The 19,792-nt window shown below is 37.8% G+C and overlaps 1 protein-coding gene across 1 annotated transcript in view; it reads left to right on the top strand.

Moving 5' to 3' along the window:
* The window catches only part of ADAM9 (ADAM metallopeptidase domain 9), a 98,659-nt gene extending 81,365 nt beyond the window's left edge, over nucleotides 1-17,294 (top strand). The window contains exons 19-22 of the mRNA XM_068970690.1: nucleotides 4,253-4,394; nucleotides 6,034-6,121; nucleotides 14,329-14,396; nucleotides 15,963-17,294. Of these exons, the coding sequence (XP_068826791.1) occupies nucleotides 4,253-4,394; nucleotides 6,034-6,121; nucleotides 14,329-14,396; nucleotides 15,963-16,062 (398 nt within the window). The 3' untranslated portion in view covers nucleotides 16,063-17,294. The remainder of the gene's footprint in view (nucleotides 1-4,252; nucleotides 4,395-6,033; nucleotides 6,122-14,328; nucleotides 14,397-15,962) is intronic.
* Nucleotides 17,295-19,792: the final 2,498 nt, after the last annotated feature.

Genomic DNA, 19,792 nt, shown 5'->3' with positions numbered 1-19,792 from the left:
TGCCATTTCCTTCTCCAATGCATGAAAATGAAAAGTGAAAGTGAAGTTGCTCAGTCGTGTCCGATTCTCAGCAACCTATCCATCACCAACTCCCGGAGTTCACCCAAACTCATGTCCATCGAGTCGGTGATGCCATCCAGCCATCTCATCCTCTGTTGTCCCCTTCTCCTCCTGCCCCCAATCCCTCCCAGCATCACAGTCTTTTCCAATGAGTCACCTCTTCACATGAGGTGGCCAAAGTACTGGAGTTTCAGCTTTAGCATCATTCCTTCCAAAGAAATCCCAGGGCTGATCTCCTTCAGAATGGACTGGTTGGATCTCCTTGCAGTCCAAGGAACTCTCAAGAGTCTTCTCCAACACCACAGTTCAAAAGCATCAATTCTTCAGTGCTCAGCTTTCTTTATAGTCCAACTCTCACATCCATACATGACCACTGGAAAAACCATAGCCTTGACTAGATGGACCTTTGTTGGCACTTGATTAAAAAAAAAATTCTTTATTCTTTGTGTTTAATTTTGGATAGTTTCTATTATTTTTCTTCAAGTTTACTCTTCTGTGATGTCTGATCTGCTATTAAATCCATCCAGTGTATTCTTTATCTTTGATGTTGAAGTTTTTATCTCTGTAAGTTCTATTTCTCCCTCCCCTTTCTTTTCCTTGCTCTCTTTCTTTCTTTCCCTTCCTTTTTTCTTTTCTCCCTCGCCCTCCCTTCCTCCCTTTCTTCTTTTCTTCCTTTTTCATCTCTACGTAGCATGTTCAATCTTTACACTAGCTTCTTGAACATGTAGAATACAGTTATAGTAATATCTAATGTCTTTATCTACTAATTCTGTCACCTGTATCATTTAATTAGTTTTTATGAATTAATCTCCTGATTTGGGTCATATTTTTTCTGCTTCTTTGTATGTCTTGTATCTTTTTTACTGAATTCCAAAAACTGTGAATTTTGCCTGTTGGATATTAGGTATTTTTGGATTTCTGCTGATGAGCTTTGGATGTAAGCTTAAGTGGGCTTAATTTACCTGGATGTAGTACGGTTCTTTAGAACCTTTTTTAAAGCTCTGTTGGGGAGGACCTGAGCAGCATTTAGCCTCGGATTGATTTTACCCCATTACTGAGGCAAACCCTTTTCTGTTTATTCTATTCAATGCCGTTAACTATGGAGTTTTCCTCTAAAAGTGGTAGGAAAAGGCATGCTTTCTAGTTCTGTGTGAGTTGTGTGTGGGGTTTGTTCCCACTAATCCTTTCAGGTGATTCTGTCTCTGGCTTCAGGTGATTTCCTTACATGCATACATTGATCAGTTCTCAACTGAGTATCTGAGGGGAACCCTCTGCAGATCTTTCAAGTTTTGTCTGTGCAGCTTTCTCCCTTCTGGTACTTTGCTTGTGAACTCTAGTTATCTTGACTTCTTCCTCAGCCAGAGTCTATTCCTCACCTCAAGGAAACCACTGGAGTTCGCTTAGGTTTCCACACCCCTCATCACAATCTGTTAACTTTCCCTAGGCAGCGAACTGGGGCAATTGTAGAGCTCCCTTTGTAAAGCTCTAAGGGATCACTGCTCTTCATTGCCATATGTCCAATGTGTGAAAACCATTGCTTTAAGTATTTTGCCTGGTTTTCTGGTTGCTATAGCTAGCAGGATAAATCTGGCTCCTGTTACCCCATTTTGGCTAGAAGTGGAAGTCAGAACTATACATTTTAATTCATTGATGGATTGTGTCATAACTTGGCTTAGCTGTTATCTAATTATTTGACATTTAGGTTGTCTCTAAGTTCTTGATATGCACTGATGACATTGTAGTGTACATCTTAATACTTAAACATTTTTCCCAACTGAAGCATAAATTGCCATAATGAGATTATTAGATTGAAGGGTATAATCCTTTTTATGGTTCTTGATAAAAATTCCAAATGAGCTTGTGTAATGCCACTGACAGTATGAAGGTGCCAATTTTAATATAACCTGGCCAGTGTTGCTTTAAATTTTGACCTTTTCTTATTAGGTATAAAATGATATATCAAATTGGCTTTAAGTTTTCATTTTTATTTTTAATTGTGTTGAGTATTTTGTGTAGTTTCATATAACTTTTAAAACAAAGTTTTGGTACTTTTACAAATTTAAAATTAGGATTATTTCATAGTTTACCACTTATGTTCATATTTGCTATATTCTTTCACTGAAGAACATGAAGCAGACAAAATTAATGTTAACTAATGAATTTTTAAAATTATAAGACTTAAAGTCCATAAGCCACAAAAAATAAGATTGATAAATTTAGCTACCTTGAAATAGTAAAATTATGCATGGAGAAAAGCATTGTACCATAAGACATGACAAAATGGGAAAAATATTGCCAATTTATCATAGACAAAACTTTTCTCCCTAATAGATAAAAGACTTTTAGAAACTGAGAAGAAAAAGAAATACAGTATTTTCTTAAACATGAAAAGTTGCTCAAATCATGGTACAAAAAGAGAAATCCAAATTAAAATCATATAAGATATAAATTTTCACCTGCCAGTTTGGCAAAAATGCAGTAGCTTGACTCTATGGGTGAGGTTGTGAGGAATTCTTGTACATTGCTGGCTAGCATGCTAACTTTTTAAGAAAATTTATTTTATTGAAATATAGTTGATTTACAATGTTGTGTTAATTTCTGCTAGACAACAAAGTGATTCACTTATATAAATATATGCATTCTTTTTATGTTCTTTTCCATTGTGATTTATCACAGGATATTGAATATAGTTTCCTGTGTTATAGAGTCAGTTCAGTTCAGTCGCTCAGTTGTGTCCGACTTGTTGTAACCCCATGGTCTGCAGCATGCCAGGCTTCCCTGTCCATCACCAGCTCCTGGAGCTTGCTCAAACTCATGGCTATTGAGTTGGTGATGCCACCCAACCATCTAATCCTCTGTCGTCCCCTTCTCCTCCTACCTCAGTCTTTCCCAGCATCAGGGTCTTTTCTAATTGTCAGCTCTTTGCATCAGGTGGCCAAAGTATTGGTGTTATAGAGAAGGACCTTGTTTATTCAGTGTATATATAATAGTTTGCGTCCGCTAATTCCAAACTCCCAATCCATTCCTCCCCCTCCTCCTCTCCCTCTTGGCAACCAGAAGTGTGTTCTCTGTGTCTGTGAGTGAGTCTGTTTCTGTTTTGTAGATAAGTTCATTTCTGTTATATTTTAGTTTCCATATATAAGTGATACCATATGGTATTTGACTTTCTCTTTCTGACTTCAGTTAGTATGATAATCTCTAGGTCCATCCAGGTTGCTGCAAATGGCATTATTTCATTCTGTTTTATAGCTAAGTTGTATTCCATGGTATTTAAGTACCACATCTTACTTATCCATTCATCTGTCAGTGAACATTTAGGTTGTTTCCATGTCTTGGCTATTGTGAATAAAGCTGTCAAGAATATAGGGGTGCATGTACCTCTTTGAATTATAGTTTTGTTTGGATATATGGCATGCTAACTTGTAACTACCACTGTGGTAGACAAGTTGATGATGCCTTTAAAAAACAGCAAGTACATTTACCCTCTGATACGTCAGTTCTACTTTTGGGAAATTATTCTATAGGTACATCTATGTGATATGACGTGTATACAAGGCTATTCATTGTAATATGTTTTTGTAATAGCAAAGATTGGAAAAATGAAAGTATTAGTGGGTACTCACTGACTGAATAAACTATAGGGCATCCTTGCAATGCAGTTTTGTATAGCTATACAGAAAAAGAGGTGGTGCTCTGTGTATGGTTTGGGAAGATATGTAGTATGGCTAAGTGAAAAAATAACAAATGGAATGGCATTTATGCCATGCTACCTTTTGTGTAAGAAAGGTTCACAATAAAACATATTTTGTTCTTGCTTAACTTTGCATGAAGAAACACTGTAAGATTATAGAAGAAATTAATAAAAGTGGTTACCTTTAGGATGGAGAAGGAAATGGCAACCCACTCCAGTACTCTTGCCTGGAGAATCCCATGGAGGGAGGAGCCTGGTAGGGGGTCGCAAAGAGTTGGACATGACTGAGTGACTTCACTTTCACTTTACCTTTAGGAAGGCAGAAATGAAGTGGGTAAGCAGGAGGAGTCAATAAGACTTCTCAGTGTTTTTCAGTTGATATCAGTGTGACTTTTGAACAATGTGAAAATGAATGTAAAATATATCATCATTTAGTATGTTTTAGTTAATACAAGTTAACTTCTAATTTAATTATCATTAATATAAACTCCTTCTCTCTAGAAAACAATGCTGCACTGAGGGACGGACTCCTGGTATTCTTCTTCCTAATTGTTCCTCTTATTGTATTGGCTGTTTTTGTCTTCATTAAGAGAAACCAGCTACGGAGAAGCTACTGCAGAAGGAAGAGATCACAGACAAATGAGTACTTAGATTATTTTTTTTTAATTCTTACTAAGTAATTTAATTATGTATGATGATAATCATATCATAGAAGATAGTTTAAAACTAGCATTCTAGTTTGTGTCTCTATTCTTTTGACATGATGAGCAGGAATTAAAGGGTAAGTGGTGATTCAGCCATCTCTTATAATGGTGAGGGAAGAGGGTTATGATGACACCAACCTGTATACTACTGAAAATGGCCCCTAGGCTTCATTTTACTTGACTTTCATTTCTGATAGTGGGGTAAGTAGAATTTGGGGCTACAGCTTCTGATTTGCATGCCATTAAATTTTTTTCTTCCTTGTCTATTTCCAGTATCAATTCTCCTAGAAGTATTCTTCAAGTCTGTTTTGAAAACAGATTTTATGTATCATCAGCTTTTAAGAAATAATCTTTGATGAAAGAAAGGGTTGTCATAATTCAGACACCTGACATTTCTAGTCTACATGTTGGACTCTTGTACTGCTGTCTCTCAACAATCATTTCTAATACGTTGGCATTGGAATGTAGCATGTGTTAGCAGGGACCTTGCAGTCAGACCTAAGTTCAAGTTCTAGCAAAGCTATCATTTGCTAGAATTATGAACAGAAATAATAAGTATCTGAGCCTTGGTTTACATCCTCTACAATGAGAATAATAATATTATCTATCTCTGGAGGGCTTCATGTGAGGATTAAATAAGGAAATATTAACAAATAAAATCCATAGCACAATGCAGTTACTTAATAGCTAGTTTTTATTATGGTAATGATTCCAAAATGTTCATATCTTGCCTGGAATGCTCACCTTTACTTCATTGCCCTATTTCTCACTTACCTCACTTAAAAACTGCATAATAGTTTCCTACAGAATCCTCATGTTAGTTTTATTTTTTTAATATGTTCTAAAACAGATGTAGATTTCTTTTTGATTTTAAAATATAGTTTATTGAGACATATGCCTGTACCCCCTTTTTTTTGACCACACTGAGTGGTTTGGCAGGATCTTGATTCTCTAAGCAGGGATTGAACCTGGGTCCCTGGCAATGAAAGCACCAAGTCCTAACCACTGGATTGCCAGGGACTTCCCCAGATTTATCTTTCTATCCTTTTTTCTCTTAACTTTCTTTCATGCTTCAGACTGACCAATCCATGTAGATAATTCCCCAGTCTGCATCTCTGAAATTTTAGTTTCATAGCAATAGCTGTCTTCTGTACTATCCTTTTGGCAATGTCTAACTCTTAGCTGACATCTTTCCAGCCAGCTTGTTCTGCTTTTTTGGACTTCCTGATATTCAGAGTGACTACTTTAGACCTAAGAATATTATTTTAGTAGTCTCTGATTTCAGGAAGACTTGAGGAGTTTGAGAACACTGGCCTGATTGTCTAAATTATTTCTTAGTATTTCAGTTTATTTAATTGTAAAATGAGATTAAGAAAACTTTCTAGTACTCTAAGGATTAAAACTGGATGAGAACTATTAAGAATGCCATACGAATTTTAGCTGTCATCATGATCATATCCACTGCCACTACCAGTATCATTCTTCTGTATTTGGAAAAATACAAGTCTGTATATTAATGCTATGTCATGTAGAAATGTCTTAATCTTAATTTAGCTCAAAAGTATTTGTATCTTTCAGATCAGGTGGCAAAAATCAAGCAAAAGATTCTAGACAGCCAGCAAGTGTTCCTGGACCTGCTTCTTCAGTGACGCCTCCCAGAAACGTTGTAAGTTTAAATGAAAAATTATTTTCCTTTATTATACTATGGTATCATACTTTTAGGGCTTCCCTGGTAGCTCAGCTGGTAAAAAATCTGCCTGCAATGCGGGAGACCTGGGTTTAATCCCTGGGTTGGGAAGATCCCTTGAGGAGGGCATGGCAACCCACTCCAGTATTCTTGCCTGGAGAATCTCCATGGATAGAGGAGCCTGGTGGGCTACATTCCATGGGGTTGCAAAGAGTCGGACATGACTGAGCAACTGAGTGCAGCACATCACATTTTTAAAGCTTAAAAAATTATTACATAATATACCAGGTGGTGCAGTGGTAAAGAATCTCCCTGCCAGTGCAGGAGACACAACAGAGTTGGGTTTGATCCCTGGGTCAGGAAGATCTCCTGGAGTAGGAGATGGCAACCCACTCAGTATTCTTGCCTGGAGAGCCTGGAGGGTTACAGTCCGTGGGATTGCAAGGAGTTGGACACAACTGAGCAACTGAACATGCTCAACAAGCGACTGAACGGAACACATAGGAATAAACATAGATATTTTCCAAAGAATTTAGGAGTGTGGTCTGCAGATGGCCTCTGGGTTAGTTAATGGAATAGCACTAGGGTCCCTGGCTGAGAGGAGATGGGAGGAAAACATTGTCTCAAGACACTGAGAATGTCTTGCCTTGAAACCAAGCCTAGAAAATGTCCTGGGTTTTATGCTGTCACTTTTTTTCCCTATGTCTGCTATCTTTGTTTTCAATACCTGGCTTCCTCAGGGCATCTAACTAAAAATCTGATGCTGAGCTCCTGGAGTAATACGTCTAGTTGTCTCAGCAAGAGGACCAGCAATCACTGTCCTTTGGAGTATATTAGGGAGTACTAGGATAGTAATCCACTTTTTCTAATGTGCATATATCCCTACGAAATAACAAAATGTTGCTTTATCTGCTTTTATTTATTTATTTTGTGTGTTAATGTCTTCTTTCTATTTTTATTATTATTTATTTATTTATTTTTACTTTACAATATTGTATTGGTTTTGCCATACATCAACATGAATCCACCACAGGTGTACACGTGTTCCCAATCCTGAACTCCCCTCCCACCTCCCTCCCCATACCATCTCTCTGGTTCATCGCAGTGCACCAGCCCCAAGCATCCTATATCCTGCATCGAACCTGGACTGGCGATTCGTTTCTTATATTATGCATGTTTCAGTGCCATTCTCCCAAATCATCCCACCTTCTCCCTCTCCCACAGAGTCCAAAAGACTGTTCCATACATCTGTGTCTCTTTTGCTGTCTCACATACAGGGTTTTCGTTATTATCTTTCTAAATTCCGTATATATGCGTTAGTATACTGTATACACAATGGAGTATTACTCAGCCATTAAAAAGGATACATTTGAATCAGCTCTAATGAGGTAGATTGCTGGGGTCCAGCCCTGGTGGATCCAGGGAATTTGAAGTGGGGATGGCTTTGGCGAGGAAAACTTATTTATTTATTAATATAAGATTAGATTAGGAAGAAATAGTGTAGTAGGAAAATTAAGTGGAGAAAGAAGGCTGAATAACTTGGTTTAAGTGGGAAGCCAATAAAGTTCCAGACAAGGAGCTTGCACTATCTACGTTAGGCCACTGGTGTCCTCTTGAATATTGGGGGGTGCCCCACCTTGGGCTCCCCCTCACGTGGATCTTAAAAGCTGGGGCAAGTAAGTATACATGGTGAGCCTCCACGCCCCAGATGGGAATTCAGCCTGAAATTAGAGTAAAGAGGAGACACGGGGGAAACCAGTCCAGTGACTGGCCCCGTCCTCTGTTGTTCAGAAGGCCTTTTATACTTTTGATAAAACATGGAGATCAATGGGTAACACAAAATTATGCAACGTTAGCAGTCCAGACTCTTATCAAAACCAGGCTTTTCTGTCTGCATACCTAATTGTATACACAAGTCTTAGGTAATTTACATTATCTTCCGGCCAAAAGGGCCAATTAACATTTTATAGCCTTTTTTCTGATAAGAGTTTGTCAACCAGAAGACTTATTTGTGTTGATCTTCCCAAAGTCTGGTACCCCTCTCAGAAAGCACTAAATAAAGTTACATTCTTACGTAGCAAGGACACAAGAGGAGTGCAGTGATATATAACAAAGAGAAAAGTAATTAACTCAAAAGTCTAGTGTTGCTAACATCAAAGCTATTATATATCTTTTTCCATATCCAGTTTACATTGATTAACATCCTCCCAGGTGCCTAAAAGATAAAGAATATGGAGGCCTGGCAGCAATCATTGCGTCAACAGTGAAAACCCTCTACCAATATGATTTTTAACTCTTTAGAAAAGGCTCTGATGCTTTAAGCTTTGTGCCTCTCGTGGTTGGGGGTCTGTAAGCAATTCACAAGCTGTAAGAGGTCCGGAGAACCTGTTAGGCAAGCTAGAGAGCTATCAGAGGGGGTTTGAGCGGAAACATCCCTTTCAAATGCAGAAGACTAAAGCCCTGATTTGACTTTTTCCAGAGAATATCAGAAGAGTGGAAAAGCAGGCAGATTCTTATTTTCTTGGGGGGTAGATGCTCAGGAAATTCCAGGGGGAAAACCTGAGGTCTGATTAGTCTTGCCATCAGAGCTCTGCTGCATGACCTTGTCACGGGTGCAATTCCTCACGCTGCCTCCCGGCATCAGATGAAACTGGAGCTGATTATACAGAGGGAAGTAAGCCAGAAAGAAAAACGCCAATACAGTATACTAATGCTTGATCTGCTTTTAAACGTTGTATAATGTTTTGTTTGCTGTTTTACACATGTATCTGCATCATGCTTTTCCCCCATAACATTGCTTTGTGGTTTATCTCTGTCAATAGATGTAGCTCTAATGCATTCATTTTCACTGTTGATATTATATTACATAAATTCCACACAGTTTAAAAATCCATTTTTCTTTTACCAGTTTCCAGTTGTTCATTATTACAAATAAAGCTGAGATGAACATTCTGTATGTTACTCATGCATGTGTGTGAGTTCTAGGGTGGTACTATTACAGTGGTTACTATCCACATGTGGCCATTTAAATTTTATGTTATATTAAATAAAGTTAAGAATTGTATTCCCCACTGACATTTTAGATGCTCAATAGATCACCTGTGGCTACTATTGTAGGGGCACCATAGGCATAGAATGTTTCCATCATTACAGAAAATTCTATTAGAGAACTCCGATATAGGAATATACCAAAGTTAAATTGCTGGGTTGAAAGATATTTGAATGTTTACTTGAAAATGTCAAATTGTTTTCCAAAAGGATTATGCCATTGGGTGATTGCATTGTCAGTGGTGTATGAACATTCCTGTCAAAGTAAATTTTGGCAGCATTTGGTACTGTCAAACTTTTAAAGTCTTTCCAATTACAAGGAGGTTAAATGATTAGATATGCTTCTGAAATGGAAGGATATGTATGCAATCTCTCTGTTCTTCTCCCTTTCCTTTTATAAAAAAGAAACAAATTGTTAAGCCCTTTTCCCTTAACCATAAGTCTCGGGGATTTTTCCATATTTCTACGTATATAGGATGATCACACAGTCCCTATATACAAGTTAGAAATTATGTAATATATAATTTTTTTTGTCTTTGACTTTTTCTTTCATTTTCAATTGTGGTAAAATATACATGCTATAAAAGTTGCCGTTTTGACCATTTTTAAATATACAGTTCAGTGGCATTAATTACATTTACAGTGTTGTGTAATCATCACTGCTATTTCTAAAACTTTTTCTTTACCCCAGACAGAAACTCTGAACCCGTGAAGCAGTAATTTCCCATCCCTGATGACTCCGGTGTTCTACTTTTTAAAAATTGAGATAAAATAGACACATCACAGGCTTCCTTTGTAGCTCAGCTGATAAAGAATCTGCCTGCAATGCGGGAGACCTGGGCTTGATCCTTGGGATGGGAAGATCCCCTGGAGAAGGGAAAGGCTGCTGCTGCTGCTGCTGCTGCGTCGCTTCAGTTGTGTCCAACTCTGTGCATCCCCTACCCACTCTAGTATTCTGGCCTGGAGAATTCCATGGACTGTATAGTCCAGGGGGTTGCAAAGGGTTGAACACAACTGAGTGCCTTTCACTTTCGCTTTCAGACATATCACATTATATAAATTTCAGGTGTACAACGTGGTTCAATATTTGTATACAGTATGAAATGAGCACCACAGTAAGTCTCATTAACATCCATTGTTGTACATAGTTATACATTTTTTTTCCTTGTGATGAGAACTTTTAAGATTTACACGCTTAGCAGTTTTCAAATATGCAATGAAGTATTATTACCAAAGGCACCATGCTGTACCTTACATCCCTATGACTTATTTTACAACTGGAAATTATTATCTTTTAACCACCTTCATCTGTTTTTATCCATTTCCCTCTCTGCCCTCTGTGAGTCTCCAATCTGTTCTCTGTATCTAACCATTTGGTGTTTTTTTGTTTATTTTTAGATTCCACATATAAGTGAGATCATATATTTGTCCTCTTTCTGACTCATTTCACTTAGCCTGAATGCCTGTAGTCCATCCATGTTGTCACAAATGGCAAGATATCGTTTGTTTGGTGGTTGAATAATATTTGTATATATGTATGTGTGTTTGCCACAGATGGACCCTTCAGTTCAGTTCAGATCAGTCGCTCAGTCGTGTCTGACTCTTTGCGACCCCATGAATTGCAGCACGCCAGGCCTCCCTGTCCATCACTAACTCCCAGAGTTCACTCTGACTCACGTCCATTGAGTCAGTGATGCCATCCAGCCATCTCATCCTTGGTCATCCCCTTCTCCTCCTGCCCCAAATCCCTCCCAGCATCACAGTCTTTTCCAATGAGTCAACTCTTCGCATGAGGTGGCCAAAGTACTGGAGCTTCAGCTTTAGCATCATTCCTTCCAAAGAAATCCCAGGGCTGATCTCCTTCAGAACGGACTGGTTGGATCTCCTGGCAGTCCAAGGGACTCTCAAGAGTCTTCTCCAACACCACAGTTGAAAAGCATCAATTCTTCGGCACTCAGCCTTCTTCACAGTCCAACTCTCACATCCATACATGACCACAGAAAAAACCATGACTAGATGGACCTTAGTCGGCAAAGTAATGTCTCTGCTTTTGAATATACTATCTAGGTTGATCATAGCTTTTCTTCCAAGGAGTAAGTGTCTTTAAATTTCATGGCTGCAATCACCATCTGCAGTGATTTTGGAGCCCCCAAAAATAAAGTCTGACACTATTTCTACTGTTTCCCCATCTATTTCCCATGAAGTGATGGGACCGGATGTCATGATCTTCGTTTTCTGAATGTTGAGCTTTAAGCCAACTTTTTCACTCTCCACTTTCACTTTCATCAAGAGACTTTTTAGTTCTTCTTCACTTTCTGCCATAAGGGTGCTGTCATCTGCATATCTGAGGTTATTGATATTTCTCCCGGCAATCTTGATTCCAGCTTGTGTTTCTTCCAGTCCAGCATTTCTCATGATGTACTCTGCATAGAAGTTAAATAAGCAGGGTGACAATATACAGCCTTGACGTACTCCTTTTCCTATTTGGAACCAGTCTGTTGTTCCATGTCCAGTTCTAACTGTTGCTTCCTGACCTGCATTCAGATTTCTCAAGAGGCAGGTCAGGTGGTCTGGTATTCCCATCTCTTTCAGAATTTTCCACAGTTCATTGTGATCCACACAGTCAAAGGCTTTGGCATAGTCAGTAAAGCAGAAGTAGATGTTTTTGTGGAACTCTCTTGCTTTTTCCATGATCCAGCGGATGTTGGCAGTTTGATCTCTGGGTCCTCTCCCTTTTCTAAATCCAGCTTGAACATCAGGAAGTTCACGGTTCACGTATTGCTGAAGCCTGGCTTGGAGAATTTTGAGCATTACTTTACTAGCATGTGAGATGAATGCAATTGTGCAGTAGTTTGAGCATTCTTTTGCATTGCTTTTCTTTGGAGTTGGAATGCAAACTGACCTTTTCCAGTCCTGTGGCCACTGCTGAGTTTTCCAAATTTGCTGGCATATTGAGTGCAGCACTTTCACAGCATCATCTTCCAGGATTTGAAATAGCTGAACTGGAATTGTATCAACTCCACTAGCTTTGTTCGTAGCGATGCTTTCCAAGGCCCACTTGACTTCAGATTCTAGAATGTCTGGCTCTAGGTGAGTGACCACACCATCGTGATTATCTGGGTCATGAAGATCTTTTTTGTACAGTTCTTCCGTGTATTCTTGCCATCTCTTCTTAATATCTTCTGCTTCTGTTAGGTCCAGGCCACTTCTGTCCTTTATCGAGCCCATCTTTGCATGAAATGTTCCCCTGGTATCTCTAATTTTCTTGAAGAGATCTCTAGTCTTTCTCATTCTGTTGTTTTCCTCGATTTCTTTGCATTGATCGCTGAAGAAGGCTTTCTTATCTCTTCTTGCTATTCTCTGGAACTCTGCATTCAGATGGTTATATCTTTCCTTTTCTTCTTTGCTTTTCGCTTCTCTTCTTTTCACAGCTATTTGTAAGGCCTCCCCAGATAGCCATTTTGCATTTCTTTTCCATGGGGATGGTCTTGATCCCTGTCTCCTGTACAGTGTCACAAATCTCATTCCATAGTTCATCAGGCACTCTATCAATCAGATCTAGGCCCTTAAATCTATTTCTCACTTCCACTATGTAATCATAAGGGATTTGATTTAGGTCATACCTGAATGGTCTAGCGGTTTTCCCTACTTTCTTCAATTTGAGTCTGAATTTGGTAATAAGGAGTTCATGATCTGAGCCACACACAGCTCCTGGTCTTGTTTTTGTTGACTGTATAGAGCTTCTCCATCTTTGGCTGCAAAGAATATAATCAGTCTGATTTCGGTGTTGACCATCTGGTGATGTCCCTATGTAGAGTCTTTTCTTGTGTTGTTGGAAGAGGGTGTTTGCTATGACCAGTGCTTTTTCTTGGCAAAACTCTATTAGTCTTTGTCCCGCTTCATTCCGCATTCCAAGGCCAAATTTGCCTGTTACTCCAGGTATTTCTTGACTTCCTACTTTTGCATTCCAGTCCCCTATAATGAAAAGGACATCTTTTTTGGGTGTTAGTTCTAAAAGGTCTTGTAGGTCTTCATAAAACCGTTCAACTTCAGTTTCTTCAGCGTTACTGGTTGGGACATAGACTTGGATAACTGTGATATTGAATGGTTTGCCTTGGAGAGGAACAGAGATCATTATGTCGTTTTTGAGATTGCATCCAAGTACTGCATTTCAGACCCTTTTGTTGGCCATGATGGCTACACCATTTCTTCTGAGGGATTCCTGCCCACAGTAGTAGATATAATGGTCATCTGAGGTAAATTCACCCATTCCAGTCCATTTTAGTTTGCTGATTCCTAGAATGTCGACATTCACTCTTACTATCTCTTGTTTGACCACTCCCTATTTGCCTTGATCATGGACCTGACATTCCAGGTTCCTATGCAGCATTGCTCTTTACAGCATCAGACCTTGGTTCTATCACCAGTCACATCCACAGCTGGGTATTGTTTTTGCTTTGGCTTCATCCCTTCATTCTTTCTGGAGTTATTTCTCCACTGATCTCCAGTAGCATATTGGATGGACCCTTAGACTCTTCCATATATTGGCTATCATAATTCATGCTGCAATGAACATGGGGTGCAGATAATTATAGAAGTTAGTGTTCCATTTTCTTTGGATAAATACTCAGAATTACTGGGTCATATGGTAGTCATGTTTTTAATATTTTGAGGAACCTCCATACTGTTTTCTATTGTAACTGGACCAATTTACATTCATATCAACAGTGCACAAAAGTTCCCTGTTTTCCACATCAAAATCAAGGGTATTTGAAAATTGATGGTGTTTACAGTACTAGTTAGGTACTATGTATACGTTTGGCAATACATTTTTAAAAGGTTTTATTTAAAATATATTGACCTAGGAAATATTAATATGTTACCTTTTAACTAATGGAGTTGATCAAGGCCAAGATAATACTTTGTTATTATTGAATTTAAAAACTATAGTTTAAAAGGATTAAATATTCCACACTCAGTAGCAAAGATACGTTGAATAAGCAAAATATTTTAAATGTTAAGATTATAAGTCATCTATTCATTGATTTTTAAATAGATTATTTTTATGTGGAAGATAACCTATATAGAAAATATATTGATGAGTGCATTGTCGTAATAACTTTTTTTTTTCTTTTTAGCCTATACAAACAAACAGATTTCCAGTACCAACTTATGGAGCCAGGCAGCCTCAGCAGTACCCATCAAGGTCTGAAGTGAATTCACTTAGATTACTTGATCAGGATACAACCAAGGGTTAATGTCACAATAGTTGCCTTGTATTTTAATTTAATTTAGGACACGGTATTTATTGCCAACAGTATAGATAGAGCACAGTTTGCAGAAAAGTTTTTAAGAGGTTTTATTTAAGTTTTGTCATATTAATGAAGTGTCAGAATGAAATTTTAAAGAGGCCCCAACAAGACACTGCACAGCTGCTGTAGCCTCTGGTATCCATAAGATTCTGAAGCAAGGATCTTTATAATCACCAGCAATGGCAAATCAAATAAGTTTGGCCAGACCTCCCATTAGGAACAGCTAGAAAAGCTAGACAATATAAGAAAATATGAAGGCATCAGAAAACTACTAAAGAAATGAAGGATTATTTTTTAAGGTCCAGGAGAGGAAGGTATTCCAGAGATGACCTCAGCTTTGGGGACCATTTTTCTGTCCTAGATTGTGTCTACCTATTCTGCATGGGCGAGGATAGAAAGCTGAGGAGAGTTTTCAACAAACTAGGGCTGAGGGGACAAAACCTGGAGCCCTGCCAGGGAGATGGTACCCTAGCAAATATCCCAGGCTTTGTGTTGGGACCCAAGGGCAAGGGTGAATCAGACCCTTGATTTATTTCCTACAGGTTTGGTTGTTTTCTTTCACTGTTTGCCCCCAATTTAAAATCGCTTAATTGGTAAAAAAAATCCTGCAGTGCAGGAGACGCTGGTTTGATTCCTGGGTCACGAAGATCCGCTGGAGAAGGGATGGGCCACCCATTCCAGTATTCTTGGGCTTCCCTGGTGGCTCATCTGGTAAAGAATCTGCCTGCAATGCAGGAGACCTGGGTTTGATCCCTGGGTTGGGAAGATCCCCTGGAGAAGGGAAAGGCTACCCACTCCAGGATTCTGGCCTGGAGAATTCTGTGGACTCTATAGTCCATGGGTTGCAGAGTCGGATATGACTGAGCAATTTTCACTTTCACTATCTCAATTTAAAAAACTAGACATACAAGAAAAGAAAATGTGACTAAAACCAAGAAAATGCACTCAGAGGGTATCCAGTTAATAGAGTTTATTAGGTACAGACTTTAAATAACTATGATGATTGTATCACAGAATTAATAGTCAAGATTGAGAATTTCACACAGAACTACATGTGCTGAACTTAAAAACCTAAAAAAAGAATCAAATGGAAATTCTAGAACTGAAAAGCACAAGAAAAATGAGGGACTCAATGTATGGGCTTAGCATCAACAAGAAAGGAGGAGATTTTATTACAATATTTTGCATTGCATAAAATACTTCATACCCCTCCGCACCCCCCCAAAAGTCCTTCAAATTATGATTGAATTGCACACTGAGTAGTGTCCTCCATTATAATCTTTATTATGCAATAAGAATGCACTGAAATCCAAGTGAACATCAGGAGAAGAATATATAAATTGTGAAACAGCTGCTCACCAGGCAAAATTCAGTGATGGTTTTAAGAATGGTGTCATGAATGTAGCTTTATTTCATTCAGTTGAGACATACGATTAACTGTCTTTTTTACCTCTTCACAGGCCACCTCCACCCCAGCCCAAAGAATCATTTCAGGGAAATTTAGTTCCAGCTCGTCCTGCTCCTCCGCCTCCACCTCCTTTATATAGTTCCCTCACTTGATTATTTTTTTAGCCTTTCATTTTGCAGACATCTTCAGGGAACTGAGCTAATACTTTTTTTTTTTTCCTGATATTTTCTTGAAAAGCCTTTCTTCCTGCTGCAATTATGAATGAAAACAAAATACCACAAAACAGACTTTATTAATACAGAAAAACAGAACTTGAGTAGTGGGAAATGAGAAATAGAAGAAATGCAGTAAAGCCAGGGAATTTAGAATAACATTTTCATTTCCATTACTGAATACATTTTATTCAGTCATCTGTGAGGTTAATGCACCTGACATGAATTATGTTATTTTGAACATGTTATTATAATGATTCTCAAATTAACTATATTGTTTCAAGTTTTGTCATTATGTGCTTAAATGTAACTCTGAATTTTGACCTTAGTTGTTATTAGTGTAGTTTCTGGTTGAACATGTAATAATCTAATACCTGTGAAAAGTAATTAGCTGCCAATTAATATGTAATATTTTTAATCTTACACAGACTAATAATCATCATACATTAGAATTTTATCTCATTCACTTCATGAATAAAGGAATACTCTGTATTCAGAAGAATGTACAAAATACACAATTAAGATATAATACTATTTAAAAAGTGCAAAAACACACTATAAGTGTGTATGTGTATACATACACACAGTTGTTATCTTCCATTTTTATGAACATTCTATGGATAAATGCTTCTATGGATTCTGGACAATGGATTCCATGGATCTATCTATGGATAATGAATATTAGCCAAGTTAATTTAAAAATAGAATTTCTATTATGAGTCATGTTAAAACATAGCATCCTTTTACAATAGCATCATTTTAAATAAATTATAAACTTTAAGGTACGAAGTATTTAATAGAACTAATCAGATATGCTGTTGATTCATAGCTGTAATAAAAAGCAGGAGCAATTATAATATCTTCAATCAATTGAGCTATCATAAAACCACTTGAGAATCTCATGAGCACTTTAAGTCCAAAATCTGAAACTTCAAAGATTGCTATTAATATACTTTTGAATGTTTACATTTACTAAGGTGTGCTTGATTATGTCTCTGTTGATTCTAATATTTTTCAAGAAATTAGGCTGGAGAAATAAAGAAAAAGTTTTTTTAGATAAGTGCAAGAAAATTTGTGGTATCTGTGAGTTATTGTCTCAGCTGTGATAAAAAGTGAATTTTTACTATGGAAGAAATGGTATGAATGATGAAAATTTAAGCACCTAAAATTTTTTCACAACCTTTCATAATAAAGTTTATTAATAAGTTTATTAACTGAATTTCTTTAGTTTTTTAAAAAATTTTTGGTTTGTGTATATATATATATACATACAAACATAAGATTTACAATAAATAAAGTACTTGAAATTCTGATTTGTGTTGTCCATGAACTTCTTAAATACTCAGCTATTTATTACCTTATTAATTAAAACACATTAGTTTTAGAAAAAACTACTAGTCAAATGTTTACAGATACTGTCTCACTAATTTTCAAGACTTCTGGCAAATTGTGAACAAAGGCTTATTGTTTGAAAAAGCCTTGGAAAACAGATTGGTTTTAAAGAAGACACATATCTTAGTCCTCTGAAGATGGTACATTATTTTAACAATCAGCTATATAATAAAAATTGTAAACAACCCCAAATAGTCTTCAATTTAATCTCTGAATGAATTAATATACAACTAAAAAGTTTTGTGTTTGTCACTGATATAGTTCCACAAATTTTGTAATTGTAATTTATATCACTGAAATTTTACAGTTAGTAAATATTAACTCTGCAACTTAAAATTTTCTCAGGATTAAATAATTCCTTGGATCTTTGGATGTTTAGGACCTTTTTTTTCTGGCTGCACCACAGGTCAGATAGGATCTTAGCTCTCTGACCAGGAATCGAACCCATGCCCCCTGCAGTGGAAGCATGCAGTCTTAATTGCTGGACCATGAGGGAATAAGCTATTCTAAAAGATTATTTGATCAGCCTGAACTTCTTTTGCTCTTATATGCATTTTGACATTTTATATGCTTTTTTTTCACGTAGGTTTGTCCTTGATTTATCTAGGATTGTTATTTTAAAAGTTGTAAAATTTCTTGGTCATAGATGCCACTTCAAAATTTGAAAATAATAAAGGTATTCTTTGCCATCTGCTAAAGATGTTTTAATAATCAAGGATAAATTATATGTAAGTTTGGTGTCACTGTATGGCTATGTTCACAGACTTACTACATTGTTCAAGATACTACATTTTCTCTTTCTGTCAGACAAATGCCTGGGTTTACTAAATATATAGTTAAGCACAATCCAGGTTTTCTTAAGCACGAATCAGATTTTATAAAAGTCTATAAATGTTTACTGAAACTACTATCTTGCAGGTACCATATTAGATCATGTGATATATAAATTCTGGATGGGACATGCCTTCCATTATAGAGAGAGCTATATACATAAATAATAATATAAAGTCTGCTTTTTAAAAGATTTAAACAGGAAAGAGTAAGGAGAGGAAAACAAATGGGATACTGAAAATTCATTCAAAATATTTAGCACCAATTAACAAGTCAAAGGGAGAAGGCAATGGCACCCCACTCCAGTACTCTTGCCTGGAAAATCCCATGGATGGAGGAGCCTGGTGGGCTGCAGTCCATGGGATCGCGAAGAGTCGGACACAACTGAGTGACTTCACTTTCACTTTTCACTTTCATGCATTGGAGAAGGAAATGGCAACCCACTCCAGTGTTCTTGCCTGGAGACTCCCAGGGATGGGGGAGCCTGGTGGGCTGTGGTCTGTGGGGTCGCACAGAGTCGGACACAACTGAAGCGACTTAGCAGCAGCAGCAAGTCAAAGCATTTAGTATAACAGTTCTAATACTGTGAAGCGAGGTGAAACCAGCTTTTGGCTCAACTACACCCAAATACTAAGATCATGGCATCTGGTTCCATCACTTCATGGTAAATAGATGGGGAAACAGTGGAAACAGCATCAGACTTCATTTTTCTGGGCTCCAGAATCACTGCAGATGGTGATTGCAGCCATGAAATTAAAAGACGCTTACTCCTTGGAAGCAACGTTATGACCAACCTAGATAGCATATTGAAAAGCAGAGACAGTACTTTGCCAACAAAGGTCTAGTCAAGGCTATGGTTTTTCCAGTGGTCATGTATGGATGTGAGAGTTGGACTATAAAGAAAGCTGAGCACTGAAGAATTGATGCTTTTGAACTGTGGTGTTGGAGAAGACTCTTGAGAGTCCCTTGGACTGCAAGGAGATCCAACCAGTCCATTCTAAAGGAGATCAGCCCTGGGATTTCTTTGGAAGGAATTATGCTAAAGCTGAAACTCCAGTACTTTGGCCACCTCATGAGAAGAGTTGGCTCATTGGAAAAGACTGTGATGCTGGGAGGGATTGGGGGCAGGAGGAGAATGGGACAACAGGGGATGAGATGGCTGGATGGCATTACTGACTTGATGGACGTGAGTTTGAGTGAACTCTGAGAGTTGGTGATGGACAGGCCTGGCGTCCTGCAATTCATGGGGTCGCAAAGAGTTGGACACGACTAAGCGAACTGAACTGACACCCAAAAATAAGTGTTAGTATAGCATTGGGTTTTCCTGTTGAGGTGCAAGCTAGATGTATACTGTTGACCCTTGAACCACGTGGGTTTGAACTGCACAGATTGACTTACAAGCGATTTTTTTATTCCCAATAAAAATACAGTGACACTCTGTATCTGC

Source organism: Capricornis sumatraensis, chromosome 4, assembly GCF_032405125.1.
Source record: "Capricornis sumatraensis isolate serow.1 chromosome 4, serow.2, whole genome shotgun sequence".
Lineage (NCBI taxonomy): Eukaryota > Metazoa > Chordata > Mammalia > Artiodactyla > Bovidae > Capricornis > Capricornis sumatraensis.
The sequence above is the reverse complement of the archived record's forward strand: the minus strand, read 5'-3'. Positions and strand labels throughout refer to the sequence as shown.